This window comes from Solanum stenotomum, chromosome 5 (genome assembly GCF_019186545.1).
Source record: "Solanum stenotomum isolate F172 chromosome 5, ASM1918654v1, whole genome shotgun sequence".
Lineage (NCBI taxonomy): Eukaryota > Viridiplantae > Streptophyta > Magnoliopsida > Solanales > Solanaceae > Solanum > Solanum stenotomum.
Genome location: NC_064286.1, coordinates 40,294,180 through 40,320,261, shown reverse-complemented (window position 1 = coordinate 40,320,261; position 26,082 = coordinate 40,294,180). Strand labels below are relative to the sequence as shown.

The following is a 26,082-nucleotide window of genomic DNA, read 5'->3' as shown; positions in this document are numbered from 1 at the left end:
AATTTGACCAAACAATATTAGCAAAAGAATCAAAAATCAACAAGTGTGATTGCCTACATTAAGAACACTCTAAATCATGAACTCATTCTTTGTTTATGTTTTGATGACATGTTTATAATGAGTAAATATACTGACTATATAAATTCTACTAAACGCATGTTGCATAGTAAATTCCATATGAAGAATTTAGGAGTTGTTGATTTGATCTTAGAAATCAGAATTCATAAAACTACAAAAAGGCTAGCATTATTGCAGTCTTATCACATTTAAAGAGTACTTGACAATTCAAGTATTTAAATTTTAATATTGTCAAGACCCTAATTGACGCGAGCTTCACATTTTAAAATTATGAAGGTGAAATTGGCTCACAATTGGACTATGCAAGAGTGTTGGAGAGTTTGATATATATATATATATATATATATATATAATAGATTGTACGCAATCAGATATAACATAAGCAATTAGCAAATTGATTCGTTCACTAGTAATTCCAACCAAACTTGTTGGATGACAATGAAATGAGTTTTGAGGTATCTGAAGCATACATAAAATTATGTATATATTCCATTATGATTGAAGGAGTGATGCAAATTAGATCATCAAGTCAGATGAAGTAAAATCACAAGTAGATATGTATTTATCCTTGGTGGAGGAGCAGTATTTTAAAAAGTCATCTAAACAGATATGTATTGCTCGTTCTACAATAAAATCTAAATTTATCGCTTTAAATAAAATCAGTGAAGAAGTTGAATGATTCTGAAATTTATTAGAAGACATTTCATTCTAATCCAAACCTCTAAGACATATATGCATACATTGTAACAGTTAAGCAGGTACACGTAGGGCAGAGAGAGTTTGGTACAATGAAAAAGCTAGTCATATAAGACAAAGATATAATACTGTGAGACAACTACTCTCTAGTAAAATTATCACTACTGACTATGTAAAATCTAGAGATGACATGTCGGATTCACTTACAAAAGTCTTAGCTAAAGAGGCAATTGAAACATCATTTAAGGGAATGAGTTTAAAGCTTATGAAAAGTTATCATGAAGATAACTCTACCTAGCAGAGTAGAGATCTCAAGAATTAGGTTCAAGGAGATCATATAAAGTTGTGACTGACGCTTCGACATTGTCAAAGAAGTAACTCAATTCATTCTCATGATGAAGACAATATTTATGAATGATAATAAAATATTAAGGTTTTTAACTATCACGATCCAATCCACCGGGCTGTGCGGGCACCTACACTAACACCCTAGTAGGAGAACCCTCATATACAAATTATTAAGACATGCGGAACTTTAAGGAAAACGGAGATAAATGAAATAACCGGGTTTCATAAATAAGAACTTTTACAACAATTTCGGGTTAAGACTCGTAAAGTAATTAACACTCCCAAGGATCTAGTCTAAATAGGTACAAGAACTACTAAGAGTACAAACTAGAAATAATAAATAAAAGACATAGCTCCCTCCATGCGGAAGGAAGAATAGAAGTTGCTCGAGAATTTTTTCGTCTTCACCTAATGAGACACCACCAACCCTGCATCCAGACTATGCCAAAAAGACATAGCAAGAGTAGTATCAGTACAAACCACACGTACTGATAGGCATCATCGATCAACCCGACACCCACCGCATAATACAAGAATTTACTAGTAAGAACATGCAATAAGAACACTCGCTTCTCCACCTTTTCCCTCTCTCGAATACCTCTAAATTACATTATCACCCTTACTACTAACCTTCATATCAGTCCACCTACTTACTAGGCTCTTGATTATAACCTAACCATTCTAACTCATACAAAGTCCACAATTGCAACAACCAACATACCCCTGAATGAACACTCACACACGACATACCCTTGCCTTCTCTTCATCTTACCCAGTTCCTACCACATGACACCTTTTATCAAGGCTTCTTAACTACCAACCACGAATCCCTTTCTTTCACAGAGGAAACTACCGAAGTATTTCCATCATGTACACTACCCCCCACTTCTCATCCTCACAACACACAGACAGTCTCTCCCCTCACATATTACCGACCCTTGAACCCTTCCCAGTTCATTCAACAAGAACATATATAACAAGTTTACTCGACATAGAAGAACAATCAGACATATGTTGTCATAATCATTTAACATTTTCGGAAAAATACTGTATCAAATATTACTTACGAACAACGGAGCATTTCATAATTCTCAAGATATGCAGTTATGTCAAGTCAATAGTCCTCTCATGGAACCCAAATCCAAACTGTTAGCTTACCAGAACATGGCACCCGATCCAAGGTTTATGCCGAAATGTGACAATCAATCCACATATTTATGCTGGAACGTGGCAACCGATCCAAGTTACTGAGTCAGAATGTAACACCCGATCCATTCAACAAGCCACAATCACAATCACAAGTATATTCTCATAATCAAATAATCAAGTTATGATTTCATGGCAACAATTTTTCAATCATCCTCATTTACGAATAATGCGATCAATAATGCAACATTCGCATACATATATGTATCATAGTGAAGGAAGAACAAACATACATCACACAATCATGGAATTACAACCATCACCTAAAAGTATACACCGACATATATCACTTAACAATAACTCGAGCATACTCAGCCCTAGTTCATCATCTAAGGCTTCTTCCTATGATTTAATCATCTCTTGTTCGATGCACGAAGGCCTACACATGAATCCTACCATTGATTATCATTATACTACGCAGTGGGCACATATTTATAACTACTCAATTAATAAACCTAGCCTACCTGGGAGCCAAGCAGTTACACGGAATTATGGCTACGATTTTGGTTTACGGACTTCGAGATGGTGATCTTGGCCGAAAATCTGCAATCCCTCATCCTCCTTACGCTAGAAATCTCATTCTCCCTCCTTCCCAGCTTAGAGCAGCTTTTAAAGGGTTTCTAGGGTGGTTTACGTCTAAATTAGGTATTTTATGAAGAAGGGAAAAAATAGATTTCGCGTTATTTACATTCTGTCTCGCCTATCCCGCTTTGGCGCCAGCTTACCCCGATGTGGCACTGCAGCCCTAGCGGCATCTGGCCAGCCCTAACAGGACAGTGGCTCAGTAATTTCTTGATGTTTTGTTTTTCCTTAATAACAATTGTTCGGGTCGTTACAATAGATACCAATTTACCCCTCGTTCATTGCCGAACGACTAGTGGATGAATCATCACACGCCCTATTTCGAAGTACTTTAACAAATGATCTGGCCAATAACGGCACCACGACGGATGGTAACTTTTCAAATATTTGGCACACGAAATGTACTATACTCGAAAGACCAGATGGAATTTGAGGCAACATACAAAGAAGGAACGCGTCCAATTTTCACAATCTGACCTCGCTAGGGCAGCAGCCCTTCCGCTAAGGCGGGGCTATTGTGGCGAGGCATCTCTCGATGTCAAAAATAGTAAAGGGGGTGGGGGGCAAGGGGAATGGTTTCCTCATTTCCTCCTCTTCACTTACAGTAACACCCAAAACCCTCTCAACCACTTCATCCCGAACGTCAAAAATAAGGTAATACTCCTGATCCTCACTCTCTTTACTTCATTACGTTCTTAATTACGAATGCATGATGATAACTTATTGATTAGGAAGCCTTGGGGGGTAGTTATTTAAAACATTGAACATAGATTGCTTGATTTTCTTAGAAAAACGTATCATGGATCCTCCCCTTATGTCCCTAACGTCTCCACAACGTCCTGGGCGTAAGGACTTCGCAAAAATACGATCAAATCGATATGAAAATGGGTTGGAGAAGTTGAAAGGTCTTTTTGGCATAAACTCAAATTTGGACCTCATTTAGGAGTTATTTTGCAAAAATAATTGCATATTTAAGTACTAGGGCACTTTATATACTCTGATCTGCTAAAATTTTGTCAAAATGGGGATTTTGGGATGAAGAGGCGTCGTGATCCCACCTGGTGTTCGCCCTAGATGAAGGCCGCTCTGGCGCCCTTCATCGCTTGTAGCAGCCTCTCTCATCCCGCTGTAGCAAGATTTAGGCCGTTATGGCGGGACTCTGGGGGCAGTAGCCCCTTGCCACTTAGAATATAAATTTTTCTCTTCCCTTTTTAACCCAAAATTACCTAACCCTATCATGTTATAACATATACCTTCCAACTTTTGCAGGCATATCTAAATGTCAAGTATCAGCGAGGAAAATCTCCCCTTCATCTGGTTTCCCGATGCTTCTAGTCAGGAACGATACTATGACTATCAGAACACTAAATTTTGTTGCGAACGGGGTTTTATCTTACTCAAGCTGGAGGAGAAAGAGCCTGCCTTCTATGCTCACTTAATGGAGTTCGGATGGGATCCATTGACTGAGACTCCCCCTGCCGCATGTGCCGACTGGGTGAGGGAGTTCTATATTATCCTGCCCACCTTCTGCTGGAATGACCTTCACCCCATCATCCGTATTCAGGGAGTTGACATCCCCATGAACACCACTTCCATAAATGAGGTGTTAGAGTTACCCGATGTCTTGAATGCGGAGTATGAGGCCAAGCTGAGGGAGATGGATCTGGGTTGGCTGATGGACACACTGGTGGAGCCTGCACACCGGGACAAAGTTTATTGGCCTACTACGGAGGGCATCACTAGCGCGGACTGGTCGCCCGATGCTAAGAAGTGGCTACACTTGGTTACTAAGAGGATTCGCCCGTCGGGCAACCGCACCGACGTGACCTTTCCTTTGGCCTTGGTGGTGGCGTGCGCGGTGAAGGGGATTGCGTTCAATGTGGGGGCGTATATTATCTCAAAGTGGAAGATGTTCTATCTGGGCAACAAGAAGGCCTTCTTCCTACCCTGACTTGTGACAACGTTATGTAAACAGCCCCTCTTAGATACAGATGAGGTACTTCATATGGATTCCCCCTTCACCTCCCTTTGGTTAGACAGGGCTCTACTTTTTGGAGAAAAAGGAGGAGGACGGACAGGGCCAGCAGCAGTCAGGCGGTTGCGGAGTCGGACGACGATGGAGGCGACGATACTCGTCCCAGCCCCCACTCTCAGGTGCATGGGTAGAGGAGGATCTAGCGGTCGTCCGGAGGAGATTGAGGCGCTCCTTTGCTGACAGCACTCCAGTTCCACCCATCACTGCCTTAGAGGTTGAGATGCTATGCCACGAGCTGCGCCAGGAGAGGGGGAAGGGTCTGGAGAGGGATCATTTGATGGTCCGAATATGGAAGGCAGTGAAGATCATGTTCACCTGCGTCGCCCCTAGACAAGAGATTCCAATAGTTGAGAGGGGAGATTTTCAGCATTTTACTTTCATGGATGAGGCCATAAACGACCTGGTTCCCCCGGAGGATCTAGACTCTGATGTGGACACCTCCCAGTCCCAGAGTCCTTGATTTGATTCTTCGCCCTTCTTCGGCTTGTATTGAACAAAACTTTATTTTATCTTTTCGTTTTTCCTAAGTTTTGTAGCACGTGGATGCTGTTTTTCGCATTACATAATCAATTTCTAGGTTTTATAATCTATTGCCAACTTGCTAAACACTGAACGAATTGCAAGGGTTAGCCCGGATACCATTTGGGGTTTATTTGAGGTAACTTGGGAAAACAGAGAAGGCAGGCTGAAGTTCTGCCTCACTCTGTCCCGCTCTGACGAGAGATATCTCACTCTGGCGGTCTCGCCCTGGCAGGAATAATCCTGCCTCAGCGATTCAGACGGAACTAGAATCCTGACCATAAATTTTCTTGGGGTTTTCTCTTTTCTCAATCTCCCAAAAGTTCCCAGCTTTGCTAAGCAATTTTAGGAAAAACCTCTTAGCTAGGAAAAGTCATTGTTTACCCCGAGTCAAACCCACGATACACGAACCAACTCATTCTCATTAATTCAGCACCACAACCCACACATCCCCAGGATTCACCCAGACACTCACACGGTTATTACTCAATCGCAAAACACGTCCAAATTCCTCTTATGAATCACCTTGTAATCATCTAGACCCTTGCGTCGAACTTGGGCATAACTTTCTTTGCACAATGAGTGTCACGATACTCAGGGCATTTACAACTTGCATAGTTCGAACAATCTAGCCGGCACATTACACATATCCAAGTTCAGGCACACATTTATTGCACTTAATCACGTCATCACATCCAAACAAATATAACTTTCACATTTGCAGTTATTTTAAACAATAAGAAACACGCATTCACAGTTAATTCAGATGTCAAGAAACACTCATTCATAGTTTACAAGATACAATGCACAGACAAGTCCAAATTATTTGTTAGTTCGCATCCATGGATGACCATTTCCGTCATACATGCCATTACGCAACCCTTAGGGTCAAATACCAATTGGAACCTTCTCAGTTCCAATTTACCATGCTTATGGCCCCTCAGTCGTGACCACGACTTTCGGTTCACTTTGTTGAGATACCAATTGGAATCAGGAGATACCAATTGGACCCAACTCATACCACAAGCGACACTCGCACAAAAGAAGAGAAAAAGTGGAACAATATCCTAGAATGCTTCCAAGCTTCCTGAAGATTAGATGTGGACGTCAACACACCAATCTGCAGAAGTCTAGTTCACATTTTGCTCTTGTACTAGGAGACCGGTAACCTGGACTCTGATACCAATTTGTCACAACCCAACCCACCGGGCTGTGTAGGCACCTACCCTAACACCCTATTAGGAGAACCCTCATGTACCAATTATTAAGACATGCGGAACTTTAAGGAAAACAGAGATAAATGAAATAACCGGGTTTCATAAATAAGAACTTTTACAATAATTTCAGGTTAAGACTCGTAAATTAGTTAACGCCCTCAAGGATCTAGTCTAAACAATTACAAGAGATACTAAGAGTACAAACTGGACATAATAAATAAAATACACAGCTCCCACCATGCAGAAGGAAGAATAAAAGTTGCTGGAGAATTTCTTCGTCTTCACCTAATGAGAAATCACTGACCTTGCACCCAGACTATACCAAAAAGGCATAGCAAGAGTAGTATCAGTACAAACCACACGTACTATTAGCCATCATCGGTCAACCCAACGTCCACCGTATAATACAAGAATTCAACTAGTAAGAACATGCAATAAGAACACTTGCTTCTCCACCTTTTCCCTCTCTCGAATACCTCCAAATTACACTAGCACCCTTACTACTAACTTCTATCTCAGACCACCTACTTACTAGGCTCTTGATCATAACCTAACCATTCTAACTCATAGAAAGTCCACAATTGCAACTACCAACATTCCCATGAATGAACACTCACACACGACATACCCTTGCCTTCTCTTTATCTTACCCAGTTCCTGCCACATGACACCTTTTATCAAGGCTTCCCAACTACCAACCACAAATCCCTTTCTTTCACAGAAGAAACTACCTAAGTATTTCCATCATGTACACTACCCCCCACGTCTCACCCTCGTAACACACGGATAATCTTTCCCCTTACACATTGCCGACCCTTGAACCCTTCCTAGTTCATTCAACAAGGAGATACATAACAAGTTTACTCGACATAGAAGAAAAATAAGATATATGTCATCATAATCATTTAACATTTTTGGAGAAATACAGTATCAAATATTACTTACGAACAACAGAGCATTTCAAAATTCTCAAGATATTCAGTTATGTCAAGTCAATGGTCCTCTCATGGAACCCAAACTGTAAGCATACCGGAATGTGGTATTCGATCCAAGATTTATGCCAAAACGTGGCAACCGATCCATATATTTATGTCGGAACGTGGCAACCAATCTAAGTTAGTGTGTCAGAACGCAACACCCGATCCATTCAACAAGCCACAATCACAAGTATATTTTCATAATCATACAATCACGTCATGATTTCATGGCAACAATTTTTCAATCATCCTCATTTACGAATAATGCGATCAATAATGCAACATTCGAATACATATATGTATCATAATGAAGCAAGAACAAACATACATCACACAATCATGAAATCACAACCATCACCTACAAGTATACATCCATATATATCACTTAACAATAACTCGACCATACTCAGCCCTAGTTCATCATCTAAGGCTTTTTCCTATGATTTAATCATCTCTTGTTCAGTGCACGAAGGCCTACACATGAATCCTACCATTGATTATCATTATACTACGCAGTGGGCACATATTTATAACTACTCAATTAATAAGCCTAGCCTACCTGGGCGCCAAGCAGTTGCATGGAATTATGGCTATGATTCTGGTTTTCAAACTTCATGACGGTGATCTTGGCCGGAAATCTACAATTCCTCATCCTCCTGACGCTAGAAATCTCATTCTCCCTCCTTCTCAAGCTTAGAGCAGTTTTTTGAGGGTTTCTAGAGTGGTTTACGTCTAAATTAGGTATTTTAGGAAGAAGGAGAAAAATAGATTTCGTGTTATTTACATTCTGTCTCGCCTATCCTGCTCTGGCGCCAGCTTGTGGCGCCGCCGCCCTAGCAGCATCTGACCCGCCCTGGCGGGACAGTGGCCCAGTAATTTCCTGAAGTTTTGTTTTTTCTTAATAACGACGGTTCGGATTGTTACATTAACGCGTTAATAAAGCTTAAATTTTTTTAATAATTTTTAAGTTTGGCAAATTTATCCAAATAGTGTGTCTATATGATGGCATGATTAGAAATCACTTAAGTGAATGTGAAGTGTAAGGCGCTTCAAAGAGGATACTTGTAAAAGTTCATTCTCTATACACTTATGAAATCAAGAGGTACTCCTTGTTGAAACGAACACAATCGTAAGAATCATAGACGGTTAATTATTGATATTATGACATATGGTTGTCTAGGTACACACCAAATTAGACGGTACAAAGATATCAAATCTACCGATTGACCGAATATATATGACAATATGTTCACTACGAAAAGTTCAATGGAAAACCTACTTATCCAGATGCAATTAACCTTTCCTTGTAAAGTACATACTCATTCATGCATCCCTTTATGTTATAGCTATTCTCCATTGATATGGAGATTGTTGAGTCTAATAAGAATAAATAGAAAATGAAGGTACTATAAATAGAGGAAACATGAAAGCATTTCTCCATCATTAGTGGCGGAAAGAAAAATTCAAGTGTTTAAATAAGGAAACATTTCTACTGTTGTTAAAAGGATTGAAAAGAAGGACCCCGTCATGTCGTCGCCGTTGTCGTTGTCGCTCGCTTGACTTTGACCTTTGACTTTGGATAATGATCTCGAGAGAGAGAGAGAATTATTAGATAAAATTTTCTTTAATTATTTAATCATTAGTTAAATTAACTAAATGTACGATTCGATCCGGATCTTCATGACCCAGTTCCAAACCAGATTCTTGCAATTCGATTCAGTAATTCTTTCTCATATTTTATTTAAAATTTCCACCTGTTTTTAAGTGACTGTTCCCAAAGGTTGCAAACTTTCAAAAACAGTACTTCCATGAGTATAAATACATTTGTTTCCTCAATTTTTTCCTAACGAATTTTCGGAACATTTTCTTCTTTTGCACAGATAAATTCTAGTGTTCTTTTTTTACCATTGAGTGGTTCATTGACTTCGTGTTTAAGTACCGATATACCAGTGAGTAAGATCCTTCTATCATTGAAAATATATTCTATTAACCTCGGGTACTTGAGGAGAATAATTTTCTTAAGTACACACTATGCATTCAGTGTGCTCGATTTTCTTTTTTGAGAAAAAATAATTTCTATATTATTTCTGATTTGTTTGAGATTCCACTTCTTTTATTAGTTTAAGTTTTTGATTTTGAAAATATTATTTCACTTTATTATTTCTTACGTAGTTCTCCAAAGTTTTGGTTCTAAATATTCTCATAATAAAAATTAAATAACACATGATTCATTCTAAACATCTTTAATAGATTGATTATCTCATGCTATTTAATTGGATATGAAATTTTTAAAAAGATAAATTATCTAATTAATGATGTTTAATTGGATATGGTGTTTGACTGCAATTAAAGTACTGTCCCCTCAACTCCTCCGCTTTATTTTTGTGATGGTATTTAATTAAATATGTAATTTAGAAAAATTAGATTTTTAAATTTATAGAAATATATCAAATCATCAATGTGAAACCAAGAAAAATAATGAGAATTTTAAAATTAATTATTATTTTTTTTAAAAAATGTTATTGTAATTTTAAAAAAAAGTTAAAAAGAATGAAATTCAAATAAATCAACCAATGAAATTGCAACTACTATAAACGAGACATGCACTAGCATTCATTGTTTCGTTACACATTAAATTAGCCCAGCCTAAACTTTCTTTTTATAGCGTGAGGCAGGGGTACCCATCTTTTCTCGGTTATCGATAACTACTTTATCTGTTTTAATTCATACTCCATTTATCTCTAATTACTTCCATTTTTTCTTTTCAATTTTTCCTAATTACTTGTTCATTTTGACAAACCCAAAAGAGATTTAAAAAAAAATTATCTATTATATCCTCAATTAATTACTTTGAAAAATGTAGAACTTTTTGAAAATCTTAAATTTTTAATTCATCCACTTCATAATTAATAGGGGTAAAATGGTAAACTCACTATGTCAATAATTATTTTCTTAATAGGTGTGTCAATTCAAAAGTGGACAAGTAATTAGGGACAGAGGAAGTATGTCGTCCTAACTAAAAATAAATGTTCCTTAATTGTATTGGTCATTTCACAAAATCAATACATAAATAACAATATTCTTCCTATTTTACCCTTGAGAGTTATTAACTTTAAAAATATGAATTTGACTAAATATGAAAACAAAATGATTAATTCATGTTCAATTAATTTATATTCATTTATTGAAAACCTGACTTCAAAAAACACTAAAAAAGGTATCACAGTAAACTTACCTAATTTCTTAAAAAACGTCAAATCTAAAATTGTGACATATAAATAGTTTTTTTGGTTACGCTTCACATGATAATAAAAAGGGACTAAAATAAAAATGCTTATTAATATCATTAATTACTTGAATAAAAGGATACTTTTTTTTATTTATCACACAAATTTCATAAAAGAGACGCTATGAAAAATGTGAAACCTATATAAGAAACCAATATATGTGATTTGTGAACTTGCAAAAGCTTAATATATTAAGAAAAAATTTAGCGTGAAAAATAGATGGTAATGTTAAGATTAGTGAAATGTAAACTTGATATGTAATTAATTTTTCCTTTTTCCCTTTGATATCCTCTTCTTAATTATATTTTTAGTATAATTTCTCTAGATTGCTTTTGATTAATTTTTACTTTTTCAATATTTTGAAAATTAATATTTGTTTTTACTTATTACTTCCTATGTATTGAAAAAAAGTTAATTATCTTTTATATATTTAATGGATATTATTTACCTTTACATTAATTGTTTATTCTTCAAACTAATACTCTCTCGGTTCTTATTTATATGTCTCCATTTTAGATTTCATGTTCCTTAAGAAATTATATGAGTTTACCATTGTACCCTTATTTAGTATTCTCTTGAAGTCAAGTTTCAATAAATGAATATAAATTAATTTATTTTGATTAATTAAATTGGACAATGAACATGAATTAATCATTTAGTTTTCCTATATTGGTTAAATTTATACTTTCAAGGCTAATAACTCCAAGGGTAAAATAGGAAGCATAATGTCATTTATGCATTGATTTTGTGAAATGACAAATATTAAGGACCATCTATTCTTAATAAGAATGACATATATATATAGGAACGGAGGGAGTATGACCATTTTTAGTTGTCATGTTACGTTTTTTGAAAGTTAATTTGACTCATTTTCAAATCTAAATTATATTACATTAGCTCGATATTTTAAAATAAAAATTTAGATCTTCAAAAACTATACAACAATACTATAAATTATAATATATTATATCAATATAATAAAAAAGAAAACTACATAAATCCCACTAGTTTAGGTCATAATTACTAGGATTCACGATAGTTTGGAATATTACTTTCTATACCATATTTCGGCCTTTGAATAAATGTATCAATCCTTGCTAGATACATTTATCCGTCAGTTTTAAAAATCGAGATACATGATTTATTAGTTTGAATTAAAGAGGTGTAACTTATTTCCTTAATTAAATGAGTAATTAATGATTAATTAACAATTCAAGCGGATTTAAAGCATCACAAATGCTTAATTTAAGGAGAAAATCACTCTTTTAACAACTTTTGAGTATAATTACTCTAACAATTTCTTTTAAAAAAATAGTAAAAAAATCTAATTTCTTCCTTTTATTTTCCAGCAACAACAAAGTGAACAACTTTTTCCAGAAATTCGAACTTATATCTTTGAATTTTGAGATTTTTTTTCAATGTTTCATGTGTTAGAGAACAATGTGTATCTTGTACTATGTATCTAATTCATGCACCTAATTTCATTAAATGTATTTCATTAGGTGTATCTGTTATATACGTATATCTAATACATAACATGTATTTGAAACTTGTTATGTATCTAATTATTCTATATTAATCTTATTAATGAAATTTGATTCGATATATGTGTGGTTCGTCTTTGGTAGATCTTTATTATGGCTAACTGCACCAACAATGAATTTGTTATTGCCGTAATTTCATAAAAGCGTGATCTACAACGTTTTCATTGAAGTATGACCAGATACACGATAGAGCTGTCTCGGATACATGGCAGAACCGTCTCAGATACACTAAAGGAAACACACTAGATCATGACAAAAAGATCTCATATATATAGAATAACATACTTAGATACATGACAGAAAACAACTCATATATATTTGATAAAAATACATATACATTTAATAAATAAACAAATATATAGAATAAGGATATTTCTATATAGTAGAAGAGAGAGTTTCAACATGTCAATTTTTGGGTATTAAACAAAAGTTTGAGGGTATTCAAGTCTTTACAAAGTTTTATTAAATAAAGTTGCTAACATAGTTATCTTTTATGCTTTATTAATTGGACTCCATCTAAAGCTCTAAAAAAAGCTCATCCTTTTATCACTTAATTAGAAAGCATAACCCTATAATTCCATGGAAGCTGAAGATAGGATGTGTCCCATTAGTCTTTATAGAGTATTTTTAAATTTGTTTGGTGAATAGAAGCACACTATTTTATGTATTGGGCATAAGTTAAATATTATTTTGTGTGTTAATTTTATTTATTCATTATTAAAAGATAGATTTTATTTTTACTTGTTATTATTAAAATGCAAAGTGAGGACAATAGTTTTCTTATATTTTATTTTTAAAATTAATTACTTTTAAAAAAATATATTTTTCAACACCTAATATTAAATATTAATTAATAGGAGTATTTTGTGAAAAAAATAGTTATGTTAATTATTATTTTCTTAATAGATGAATGTGACAAATAAAATTGAACAAGAGAATATATACACTTCAAAGTAATATTGAGAAAATAATTTGTGAAAATAAATAAATAATGAGGAAAACCAATAATACGATGAAAGTGTTATTCTTCAATTTGGTGGGATTTTTTGTGAAATCAATTCATATCAATTAATTATAATTAATAACATATATAATTGTTTTCTAAATTAAATCTTATATTAAAATATTTGCTCTTACACTTGTTCATTTTAGCAAATTAAGTAAAAATAATAATTCGTATGATATATCTTTTATATTAAATAATTATATGAAATACTAATGGTCAATTTTATTAATATTTTATAATTTCTTTTTATATAATAAAAATCTATCTAACCTATAGTTTTAATTAAAGAAACCTAATAATTGATCTGGTTCAATTCAATGTGGTCATTATTTTAGTTTCTGGAATTTAACTATTTGAAAAACATCTTTCGCAAATGCATACTATACTTCTAAATAATTAGGAATTTAAATTTATTTAGAACATTAGTAATATATATAAATGTTGGGCCCGTACTGATACGGGCCATTTTTTCTAGTATACATAGAAGACAGGGAGATACATATGCATCCAGTTCTGAAGGGAAGATTGCAAAATATTCCAATTCAACCTCTCTTTCATCATAGTTGGAAACTCTGGTGTTTGTTAACTCCATGAAATGTAAATTAGCAATAAGTGATTCAAGTCTCTGACTCCTTAATCTCATTTGCATCAATACTACACCATATCAACGATGCAAATTTTTTGTTCCTATTTTTACTCAAACAAAAAAAAAAAAAAATCAAAATTTATACAAATAAATATCCAAGAAAGATTGTATTACTCAATAATAAGATTGTATTGCTCCGTTTTCAATTCACTTTTTGATGGTTTAGTGAAGAAGATCTACGAGGGAGAAGGAAGAAAGAAAGAAAATGAGGAGATGAAGTTAGGATAGGAGATTGAGGATGAAGAAAGAGAAAATATGATAAAGGTGATGTAGTACGTGGGGGGTTGGTGGGGAGATATACGGTTGGCGTGGAGAACTGGTGTTATGTGAGAGAAAGTAAATTTGAAATGTTAATATTCCATTATTTAAGGAGATTAGATTTTAAGATAATTAGGTAATACCATATCTAGAGTTTCAAAAAGGGCCAGTCCAGCCTCACCCTGCCCAAGCATCACGGGCCAAGAAATTTGATGGGTTAGGGTGTGTTGGCTCTTCATCAGGAAGGGCCTGAAAATGCTCAACACAACCCAACCCTAGAAGGGTCGTGGGCTGGGGCGGGCTAGCCCTTCTTTTTTTCTATTTTTTTCTTTTCAAAATTAAAATTCCATGACATCAAATATGGTGAACAAATGGTATTGTTTCAATAACACCAGCAAAAACTCTAGTGTGATTAGCATGTATCTAGGATACTATATACGCGAGATACATGTATCTGGTGTGATGCATCCTAGATACACGAGCGAGATAAGAGAGTGGTGAGCGAGATGGGAGGGAGGCAACGGCGCGAGATTTGTCAATGTATCCTAGATAAATGTGAATATACTTGGATAGAGTGTATCTAGAACAAATTACATCTAATTTTGAGTCCATGTATTCCGAGATACATGTATCTTGACACACAAAAATCTGGTAAGAGTCGTACTATTACAACATTGCGTGCATCTAAGTAATTAGTTCATACACTAGTGAAGTTTCTGTAAATTTCCTTAAACAAATAGTTTTGGTTCATGAGCCGACCCCGATCAAGCCTCAAAGGCCAAGGGCTTATATGGGCCGGGCTTATAAGCCCCAGTTTTAAAGTGGCTTGAAAAATTCTATCCCAAACCTACCTCGATAACGGGTTGGGTTGGATTGGTTCATGGGCTAAGCCCATTTTAACGGCTCTAACCATATTTAAGAGATTTATGTATATGATTTAACTTTTTAAAATATATGGTATAATTATCAAAAATGGTATTATATGTAAAAAATTTTAATTTAAAGGTAATATATATATATAAAATAGTGAAGTATATCTAACTAATTTTTTCAAAAAAAAAAATGTTAATCAAAATTTATAACGTTAGACAAAAAAAAATTATGAGGACTAAAAAAGTGAAGTGAAGGATTAATTTGTTGGAAGAAAAAGTCAAAAGGAATAAGAATCCCTATTAGATTAGTAATGGCATGGCACGTAATATTCAGAGGAAATAGGGCCAATTCTTTAGGAGGATGGTCCAGTCAAAGTTCATACGCAAGCAACAAACTATATACTCCGTCCCTATTTAATTGTCCACTTTAGAAATGACACACAGATTAAGGCAACAATGATTACCATGGTGAAGTTACAATTTTACCCTTATAGTACAATTTACTTCCAAATTAAATTCACTCAAAATAACTAATCAATGCTGAGAAGTTCATAAGTTTATCTACTTTATTTATGACAACTTTTCACTTTAAATAAGGGTATAATAGGAAAAAAATTGTTGTCCTTTCTTGATTTGTCAAAATGGACAATTAAATAGGGACAACTAAAAGAGAAAATATGGACAACTAAATAGGGACAGAGGGAGTACTATACTATAATAAATAGTTAGAGATATTTTAGCAGAAAAATAAAAAATAGTAACAGCTGCATTAATATAGGGGCAGTAGTACGTACATCTACAAGAGTTTTGAAAATGGGTATTCAGTTGGAGAATTTTGTGGAGTCGATAAAGTCGAAGGTGAGAAAATTGAAGAAATTGAAGAAGCCATATATCAAGATGGACAAAAGTTCGAGTGTCAAGGTTGAGATTCGCAGCAAGAAAGCTCGTAAGCTTGTCGAGAAAACTCTTCAAGCGGCTGATCGTCCTGGCAAGCGTAGCCTTTAATATTTACCCATAGTTTTATTTATATGCTGCCATGGATTATATATTAATTTCACATTCACCAACAAAGCAGAGGTAAATTCAGAATTTAGAGATATTGGGTTCAAAATAGTTGTATTTGATTATATACATTTTACTTAACTTTTTCGTTCACTCTGTTCATCATCGATCGGAAAAGTTGGCCCTTTGGACTTTGATTGTGAGTCTAGTCTCGATTGCCTGATGTCTCTCTATATTTGTTTAAAGTTGGGAATCCTTTTTGGTTTTTTTTTTTTGGTAGGTGATTGTGAAAGGGAACAAAATCTAGCAATTTTTGTTAGTGAATTTGTAACTTGAGTTTGAAAAATTAGATGATATCTTAAGACTTTTTTGAACATGAAATATATCTTGTGGGCGCTTTTGGGAACGACTCCCTCTGTTCCTGTTTTACTTGTTACATTCCATTTTATGAGGGATAGTTTGATTAATTTTTGGAGCTAAATTGTGTTAGAATAATTTAGATATTCGAAAACTATTTGAAAAATACTAGAAGTTGTAATCTTTCTCATATAGTATATCTTAAAATGTCAGTCAAAGTATATGCAATTTGATTCTCGAGAAGCCACATGTGAGAAATAAAAAGGAACGAACGAGAAATAAGATATCACCCCGTTCATTTTTACTTGTCCACTACTATTTTGGGATATGCAACAATACTTATTTAGTTTATAAAAACAATTAATAATTTACTACTTTGTGTCTATTTTACCCTTGTTATTGTACTGTATTGCTTTTTCAATGTTTAGATGAATTATATTTAATAAGGGTGATTTTACTACTAAGTCACCCTTATCATTTACTGTTTTTTAATCTTCTATATCAAATTAATAATGGACAACTATTTTTGAGGGTTGTGACTGCATTAATAGTTGGTAATGTATTATTTATTGACACATTAAATAAATATGTTAATGACTGCTGCTAGTCTTAGATCTTGTATTATGGGAGTAGGTTTTTAAGTTTTAACCCAATAACATTAAAAGTTGCATGTTGATTGCTGGGGTAGGTATGTTGAGCCATATTTAGCAGAATGGGTAGAACAGACAGTGCCATCATGGCAACATGGCCACGAGAATGAAAGACCATTTCTAGAAGGAATGTAACTTTAACAGTAGTGACGAAAACAGAAAATTTTAGAAATCGTAAACATGATAGATCTAGACATGATAAGGTTTTATAGATATAATTTTGATAATTGTGCTTTATAACTATAGTTTTGTTTGCTATGAAGATTGCGGTTTGTATATTTCTGTCAGTTTATATATTTCGTATGCGAATATACATATAAGGTAAATATAAACCAAATCTGTATTTATATTTAAGAATTTTTTAGAACTTCATTTGTATATTTCGCTTGCCAATATACAAACAGGGCAATTTATTATGAATTTTTCATAAATCGTATACAAATAGCGAGGGTAAGCATACAAAAAAATTCTGAATTTATACAAATCAGAAGAATTATATAAATTAGGCGAATAACAAAAATTGATAAAACTATAGCTGTAAATTACAATTTACTTAAACTGTAGCTACAGTACCTAATATAAGCAAAATGTTTACTATTCTACATAATTTTTCCTTTTTAAATTTAAGACGCACTCTTCCATTTGAGCAGAATTTCTACTAATTATTTAAAATATTGTTGCATTACTAAAACCTAGCTTAAAATCAATGGTCAGAATCGATGGACAACGTCTATTTTTTTTTTTTTGGATGAACTATTCAAATGTGGTGAACTCTTACTTGCAAATCATACAAATATAGTCATTTTCCTTTTATGTGAGGTGTTGTTGGATTTTGCTAAGTATGAATGAGAAATATAATATTCAAAATGGAGAAAATGACAAATTCAGAAATGAAAAGTTTCTTTTTACAAATGGACTTTGTCCCTCGTTGGCAAGGGAAAGCAAGACTAGTATGTTTATATAGAAGACGGGCTAGACTTGGGTCAAGAGGGTTCATATGAACTCACTTCGTAAATTTTTCATTTTAGAAATGGACTTTGTCCCTCATTCGCAAGGGAAAGCAGGACTAATATGCTTATATAGACACAAGGCTAGATTTACATTGGATCAAGAAGGTTCATATGAACCCACTTTGTAAAATAAGTACATTATATTTGATTTATCTTATGAAAAATACAAGTATAAAAAAAAATGGATCCCATTTAAGCAAAAGACAGTTCTTGGTCCAGCAGTAAATTTGGTTATTTTTGTAAAAGTGACATAGTTCAAAATCAGACAACAACACACTAATTTATTAGCTTTTTTGTGAATTTTTTCTTCATCTATTGAACTGTGAATTTTTTCTTCAGATATTGAACCCGCTTGGTAAAAATCTTAAACCTACTACTACTATATAGAAGCACCTTTTCTAGCTCTTAAAGAGTTGAAAAAAGAGTCCCGTTTGAGATGTTTGAATTTAGTCAAATGATGTAATAGATTCATATGGTTTTTTTCTTTGGATCAAATTAACTTCACTAATTAAAGGTGCAAATACAAAGTCCAAAATTATCCCTGTCCTTTCAGAGTTGCTGGCATCTTAATCATGTTTATCCTTTGGAGAATTACAATTGCAAAGTCACAAGTTCCATTTTGGAGGTGAGACAGAACAATTAAAAGGGGACTAAAGACTCACTAAGCTGTAGGAAATCTTTGTCTAAGCAGAGAGATTAGCTTATACATGTAGTGGAGCATCAATACAAGCAGAGTTCTCTTCCTAAGTGAAAATGATCATCTTCAATTGCTGCTGCGCGTGAGTTTAAGAGTTAAGAGAGATAGATAGATAGATATATGACATGTTGAATCTTGTATGCTGACAAATGGGAGCTTTCCTAATAAACTTTCTAATGCAATCAGGCTGGCTATGCATACTCACACTGAGAAACAGTTATTTATCAGATATGCTACCCATCACCCAGGGAAATTAATTAATTTCCTTGATTTGAATTTCACCTCAGTCATTACAGCTGATGTGTCCCTTCTAGCTACTACTCAAGCAGGCTTCAGATTGGAGAAGACAATTTGAAATCTTATTCCTACTTTACAATGAACTCAGAGAGACTATGGAGCAGTCAGGTTTTAATGGTTCAGAGAATGCAATCAATTGGGGGATAGACTCACTCCTCTAAGTCACACATACACTAAACCTTATTTAATTAGTTACATAACTTCTCTGAACTAACCTAATCTGATTAAGGGACTCTTGAATCCCTTTACGGATTTTCAACATGAAAAAAGCAAGAGATTTTCTTTCAACCACCTTGAAGAATGAGGATCTTGTATAATTTTTTGGAGGTAGCCCACCTCTAGTTTAGGTGTTTTTCATATTCATCTAGGCTTTTACCTCGTCGCTCTTTCTTTAGATAGATCAGTTGTCCTACAAACTTATAAACACCGTCCTCAAATCATATGTAATACAATTTGGATGATGAAAACATGTGCAGTTGGTTTAAAAAGAAAAACTTTACTAGATTGGAATGCTATATTCTCGAAGAGATTGCCGATTGGCTGTTCTCAGTTGTTTGCCACAATTTACTCTTTATCTTTACCTATTTGACATTTCATTAATGACTTCAAAGATCGTAATTTGTACCTATTCTTTTGCTAAACCAAACACTCCAACATTTTGTTGTCAACTTCAAATCAGATGTATTAAGCAAGCAAATATACAATACTACCGTTACTCTTTTGAAAGAACAAATTGAAAGCTTTACATACCATTATCAACAAGCTAGCTATACTTGTTGTTGAACCGATGACTCCTTTGTCAAAATCCAACCACTCCAAAACTCCATAACAGTAAAGATAAGCTTCTCTCTTAAATAAAAACGCAAACACCTTACATACAAAACTATTCATCACCCTCAAATCCCCCACCAATTTCACAAATCTTATCCCAAAACCCCTTTTCCACCGGCACAACAGACAACCTACTCTGTTTAAAAAGCACAAAACCCTTCAACCCTTCATCCCTTTTCATCTCCGCAAGGTCCACAACCCTCCTCATCTCACCAACCGCCTTGACATCCACGGCGCCACCGTCGTCATCATCATCATCTGTGTACCATTCACGCGTCACTGAGACTACACCAACTATCCTCCGGGCTTTGGACCCAGAGTGGTAGAAGAAACAGAGATCTCCTATGTTCATGGACTTTAGATACTTCTGGGCTTGCTTGTTTTTTACTCCATCCCACTTTGAAATTCCTCCATTAGCTTCTTGGTCCTCCCATGACCACTCTCCTGGTTCTGTTTTCAGTAACCAGTACTCTGTTTTTCGCCCCATTTTGTTCTCCTTTGAGCTTACCTGATTTTGTTTTCCTTTTTATATTATTTGTTTGGGGACGGTCAATTTCTTAATGGCGGGAGTCTAATAGCTTTGGCGCCAAAAACCAGAATTCTTTTTTTTTTTATTATTATTATTGAAAAAAAAGTTTGATATACATTTTAGTTTTATCATTTAGAAATGATATACCTTTCATTATACAGATAACTCTTTTTTATCATTTTTCTCTAACAATATTAAAAAGAAATCAATTTTAAACTTATTTTTATTTTATTATAAAATATTCATTAATAGGTATATTTGATACTTCTCACACATATTTTCTGCTTCTTTAGTTTAACGGCTAATTTTAATTTATTAATTTGATCGTTAAATTTATTTCTTCACCAAATTTCTTGTAAAATTTATCATATATGCCCAATTTTTTTATAGATACAAAACAATACAATATAGCAAAAAAAATCAATTTAAATTTTTTTTCTTACTTTTTTCTCTTTTTCCAAACACACTTCATTTATTTCTCATATTTTTGCACTAAAGGATAAAAGAGAAAAAAATAAAATATGAATTAGAAACTCAAATAATGATAATCAATGAAGTAAAAAAATCATATGTTAAAAGGATTATATACACCCCTATATGAATTTTTCCAAAAATTAAAAATCAAAAAGTAAATTTAAAATTATTTATTTCAATTCTGTTTAAAGGGTATTAGTGAGCCATTTTTTATAACAGTAGGGGCATATGTAAGTCATTTTTATAACAGTATGAGTATGGTATATGTGAGACATTTCTAATAACAACATGGGTATATGTGAGCCATTTTTTTAAGGCTAAACACATATGCATACCATTAAACTTGTTCCTAAATTTTATTTTGACACTTGAACTCAACCTTGTTCCATTTTAACCCTTCAACTCTAATTTTTATGTTCTATTTTGGCACTTCTTTCTAAAGAATCAACAAAGTGAGATGTGTGTACTTTACATGTCATGACATGTCACAAAAACCAATTAAAAACGCATACACAACTCCTCTAACATGCCCCTATTAAAGACGAAATGATCTTATGGACCCTTATACTCATATGAGTTTGTATTTGAACTCTTCTACTTGATTCTTTGTCAGCTGAACCCTTAAACTCAATTAAAATGAGACTTTCAAATCCCTCCAATCATGTGTGTAGCTCACTCTCTCTTTACATAAATGACATGTCATATTCACGTCGCATCTATTAATGTCATGTCATAATAATTTCATAACTATTTTTAAATTATTAACCAAAAATGTTACTCCACAAAAGACAAAAATAATAAGTTTTCTATTTTAAAAAATAAAACAAAATAATTATTTCTCTCACTTTTCCTTCTCCTTCCTCAACCCATAACCATCATTAACACTATCTCTATTATCCTTAATTTTTTTTCTTCTTCAGACTGTCATTGTCTATTACCGTGACAAGGACCTACAAGTTCTTAAAAATCATAGTTCAATTTTGCTCAAAGTTTTTATCATTCGCAAATGTAACCATCTACCATCATTTGAACCACCATAAATCCTTTTTCACCATTGATGCCAATAAATCACCATTAAAATACTTCAATATATCATAATATTTCTACACAATTTTACATAACATATTTCACTTAATTTCACAAAGATATCCAACAATCACTTTTCATCCTTCAAAACTATTGAATCTTTGTCACCTCATGGGTTGTAAATTACCAAAAAAAAATGAAAAGAAAACATAGATCTACATCGGCAATACATTATCGTTTCTCATAAAGAAAGAAAATATGAAAAAAAAAAAAAAAGAGAACAAAGAAATTGGAGAGGGCTGGGAAGGAGAAAAAGAGAGAAATAAGGGTTGGTGGGGAAGGAAAGAAGAAAGAAGTAAAAACAATCATTTTTAATTTACTTATTTTTGTTTTTTTAAAAAATAATTAATTTTAGTCTAAATTTTGATGTTCACGCTCCTTCAACACGTGATATCACGTATTTGTGTCAAATCAACAATTAAGTTGCCACATAAGCATGGTCAATGATCAGAAGAGCTTAAAATATTAAGTTTGATTGAGTTTAAGGGTTCAGTTGACAAAGGGTCAAGTAGAAGGGTTCCGAATACAAACTCGTACACGTATAATGGTCCATCAGACCATTCTGCCTTTTTCATTTTGTCATGCTAACTTAGTTTCATTGCATTTTAATCCTTCAACTCTAATTTATATAGTATCATTTAAACACAAAATACTAAATTTATGAATTCTTTATTTTTATTTATAGTCTTCATTTTCACTTTTTCATTTTAAAAATCAACGTCATATCTTTTTTTTAAAAAAATAATAATAATGGATGAACATCATTTTAAAATAAATATATATTTTTAGATTTTCTGTACATTATTGTGTGAAAAAATATTTCGACGAAAGTGTGTTGGTTTTCTTTTTTTAAACAATTAATTAAATTAAATAACACCACGTTTTTTTTTTTCATATCTAGTCTATTTGGACTAACTCAAATATCAGCTTTCTAATTTTTCATTCAACTAAATACGAGTAAAAACAAACTCATGTTCATTGCTAATTAATAACACTACAAAAAAATGTTGAAACTCGATAGATTTCGTTGGGTTGTCATTGATTTTCTTAAGAAAGAAAATCGATGCACTTTCGTCGGTTATTTTTCACGCAAAAATATAGGAAAACTTTTAAAAAGAAATTGTTACTTTTTTAAAAAAATCAATGATCATCCGTCAATTTTATTTTTTTACAATAACTAATGGATGAACGCCAATTTTTAAAATGCAAAATTGCAGTTGAATAACATATATAGAAATAAAGAAATCATAAAATTAGTATTTTGTGTTAAACGATACATAAGAAAAGTAGAGTTGAAGGATAATCTTTTATTATTTTTTTAAAAAATACTCTTTTTTGTCTTTCACTCTCTTAGAGAAAGTGTGATGCACACACTCTACCACATCACTTAGAAGTGCTGAAATGGAACATAAAAATTGGAGTTGAAGGGTTAAAATGGAACAAGGTTGAGTTGAAGTGGCAAAATAAAATTTAGAGACAAGTTTAAGGGTTTGCATATGTGTTTGGCCTTTTTTTAACGATGACATATCAACTCTAAACGAAAAAATTAAAATGTATATCATGCCCATTTCCCTTTTATTTTAATTAATTCGCTTTTAAAAAATTTGGGGTTGACATGTGTTGATGAATAATGGAAGGGAAAAAACATTAATTCAACCCTGAACTTGTCCCGAAAAGTCAATTGCATGCTTAAACTATCATGACAACATCTTACATACTTGTACTACTCAAAAGTGAATGTATTTACCCCCTGAGATGTATAACACCACTCTCACAATGAGAGATATATCACACTCGTGCCACATCAATGTCATCTCACTATCACATCAAATATCATGTCAGATTTCGAAAGAAAAAAATTCATGTCATTCAATTGCTTCTTCTTGAATGAACACCACCATGGAATCACTATCATTGCCACCATATTAGTACCAAATCCAATTTCATTGTCAAAAATCAAAATAGATGCTACAAATGTCATCACCTACGATTAAAATTATCATCGAAATCACGCTATCACCATTGTCCCCACAAAAATTGTAAGGAATCACCACAAAATTCAACACCGATAGGCCATAACCAAAATCATCACCAAAATCACATCATAACCATCAAAAGGTACAAACCCACCACCAAATATCACCACCACCATTATCAATATCAATTTCTTTTTTTCGCCACCTTCAATTTAATCTTATTTTCTACCCACGACCCATTACCAACAAATTTACCATTATATTTTAATTTTTTTTAACTCAATCAATAATTTTATCAATCACTAACAAAATCGAAAAAGAAAAATCATATGTAATAAAGATGGTAAAATCAGATAAGAAATAAAATACAATATAGAGGGTGGGGAAGAGAATTTTGTAGAGGTTGGAAGTGGGGTGGGGTGGATGAAAACCATGTATGAAAGCTGATGAAAAATAAAAAGAAAATGAAGAATGTGGCTTGGGTGGGGAGTGAAGAAGAAGAGGCGTGGAGTGAGGTGAGGGTAGAGCCGTGGTGGTGGGGGTAGAGTGGTGGTGGTGGAAAGAAGCTTTTAATTTAAATTTTTTAAATTATTTTTTTACCAAACACGCTTTTTTCTAATTTTTATTTATTCCCCCCCCCCCCCATTAATTTAGGGGGTAAATAAATTCACTTCTGAGTAATACATGCGTGTAATAGATCGTCATGATAATTTAAGAGTGTAACTGATTTTTTGAGACAAGTTTAGGGGTGAATTTATGTCTTTTCCCTTAATGAAAAGAAGAAAATACAAGTGAAGATCAGATGCAATTATAACACAAAACACATTTTTTTAATTGGCTTCTTACGTTAGGGAAAAAGGAAATTTAATAAAAGTGGGCATATGTATATATCATGTGTTATATATATGGTCATATGTATATATCTTTTTAGGGAGTGAACGAACTGCTTGACAAGATAGTCTTCGTAGGTCCCATCGAGTGGTGGCAATTCAGCCCATATAAGTGAAATGGAACCATTTTTCTCATATTAAATTAAATGGATCATTCATATTTTTTTAAATGGATAAATATGGACTTAAACCTATTTAAGCTTATACAAATATGGACAAAATGGGTAAACATTAAACAAAGTGTTGGGGGTGGAGGCATGTGGGGGTGGTTGGGTGGGGGTGCGGAGTAGAGGTTGCCAATTTTTTTTTTCTTTAAAAAGTGTTTTTGATTATCTTTTTTTGGGAGTGGGGGGAGGTGGTGGGGGGAGGGGTAGGGTTGACAAAAAAATATTTTTTTAAAAAAATTTAAATTTTTCTTTTTTCGAAAAAAAAGTTTTTTATTTTTTTGGGGGGTGGGGGTAGGGGTTGCCATTTTTTTTTTCAAAAAAAGTTTTTAAAATTTTTTGTGGTGGGGGGGGGGGGGGGTAGGAGTAGGGTGGGATGGTAGGGGTTGAGGTATTAACAACTTAGCTTTGATTCACTATATTTTGGCTTTAGGAGATTAAAGTGGGTTACAATCATTTTACCCAAACCATATTTGACCAAATCCACATTTACCCATATTTTATATGGGTTGATTGTGATCCAATCTATTTTAACTCAATCCATCTAAATTTGATCTAATCCACCCATTTGCCACCCCTAGTACCATCATTATTATATGTCTTTATAAAGTGTGCAACCTGTTTCTTCAAATTTTCTTTACCTTCAAACTGTTGATTTTTGGGAGGTTGATAACCGATAGATATCTTGAAGCCATCAATCTTTGTAATGTAAGGCTTGACATATATAAAGGAAGACTTGGTTGGGACTTCATACTTATCTTTGATGGCCTCTTCGATGAACTCCTTCAAACGATTGAGTGAGATCATCCCTTCGAAAAAAAACTAACATCTCCTTGATAGGCGATGCT

General features: G+C 33.5%; 2 protein-coding genes across 2 annotated transcripts; one reads left to right on the top strand and one right to left on the bottom strand.

Moving 5' to 3' along the window:
* Positions 1–16,069: 16,069 nt before the first annotated feature.
* On the top strand, positions 16,070–16,452 carry LOC125865306 (uncharacterized). Its single transcript, XM_049545516.1, has one exon. The coding sequence runs from the start codon at positions 16,085–16,087 to the stop codon at positions 16,274–16,276; it is 192 nt and encodes a 63-aa protein (XP_049401473.1). The 5' UTR covers positions 16,070–16,084; the 3' UTR covers positions 16,277–16,452.
* A 3,342-nt stretch (positions 16,453–19,794) lies between these two features.
* LOC125865302 (uncharacterized) lies at positions 19,795–20,617 on the bottom strand. Its single transcript, XM_049545510.1, has one exon. The coding sequence runs from the start codon at positions 20,600–20,602 to the stop codon at positions 20,168–20,170; it is 435 nt and encodes a 144-aa protein (XP_049401467.1). The 5' UTR covers positions 20,603–20,617; the 3' UTR covers positions 19,795–20,167.
* Between the last annotated feature and the right edge of the window lie 5,465 nt (positions 20,618–26,082).

Bases quoted from the DNA above. Each gene is read 5' to 3' on its own strand.
- LOC125865306 (XM_049545516.1), top strand. From the start codon at position 16,085: ATGGGTATTCAGTTGGAGAATTTTGTGGAGTCGATAAAGTCGAAGGTG.
- LOC125865302 (XM_049545510.1), bottom strand. From the start codon at position 20,602: ATGGGGCGAAAAACAGAGTACTGGTTACTGAAAACAGAACCAGGAGAG.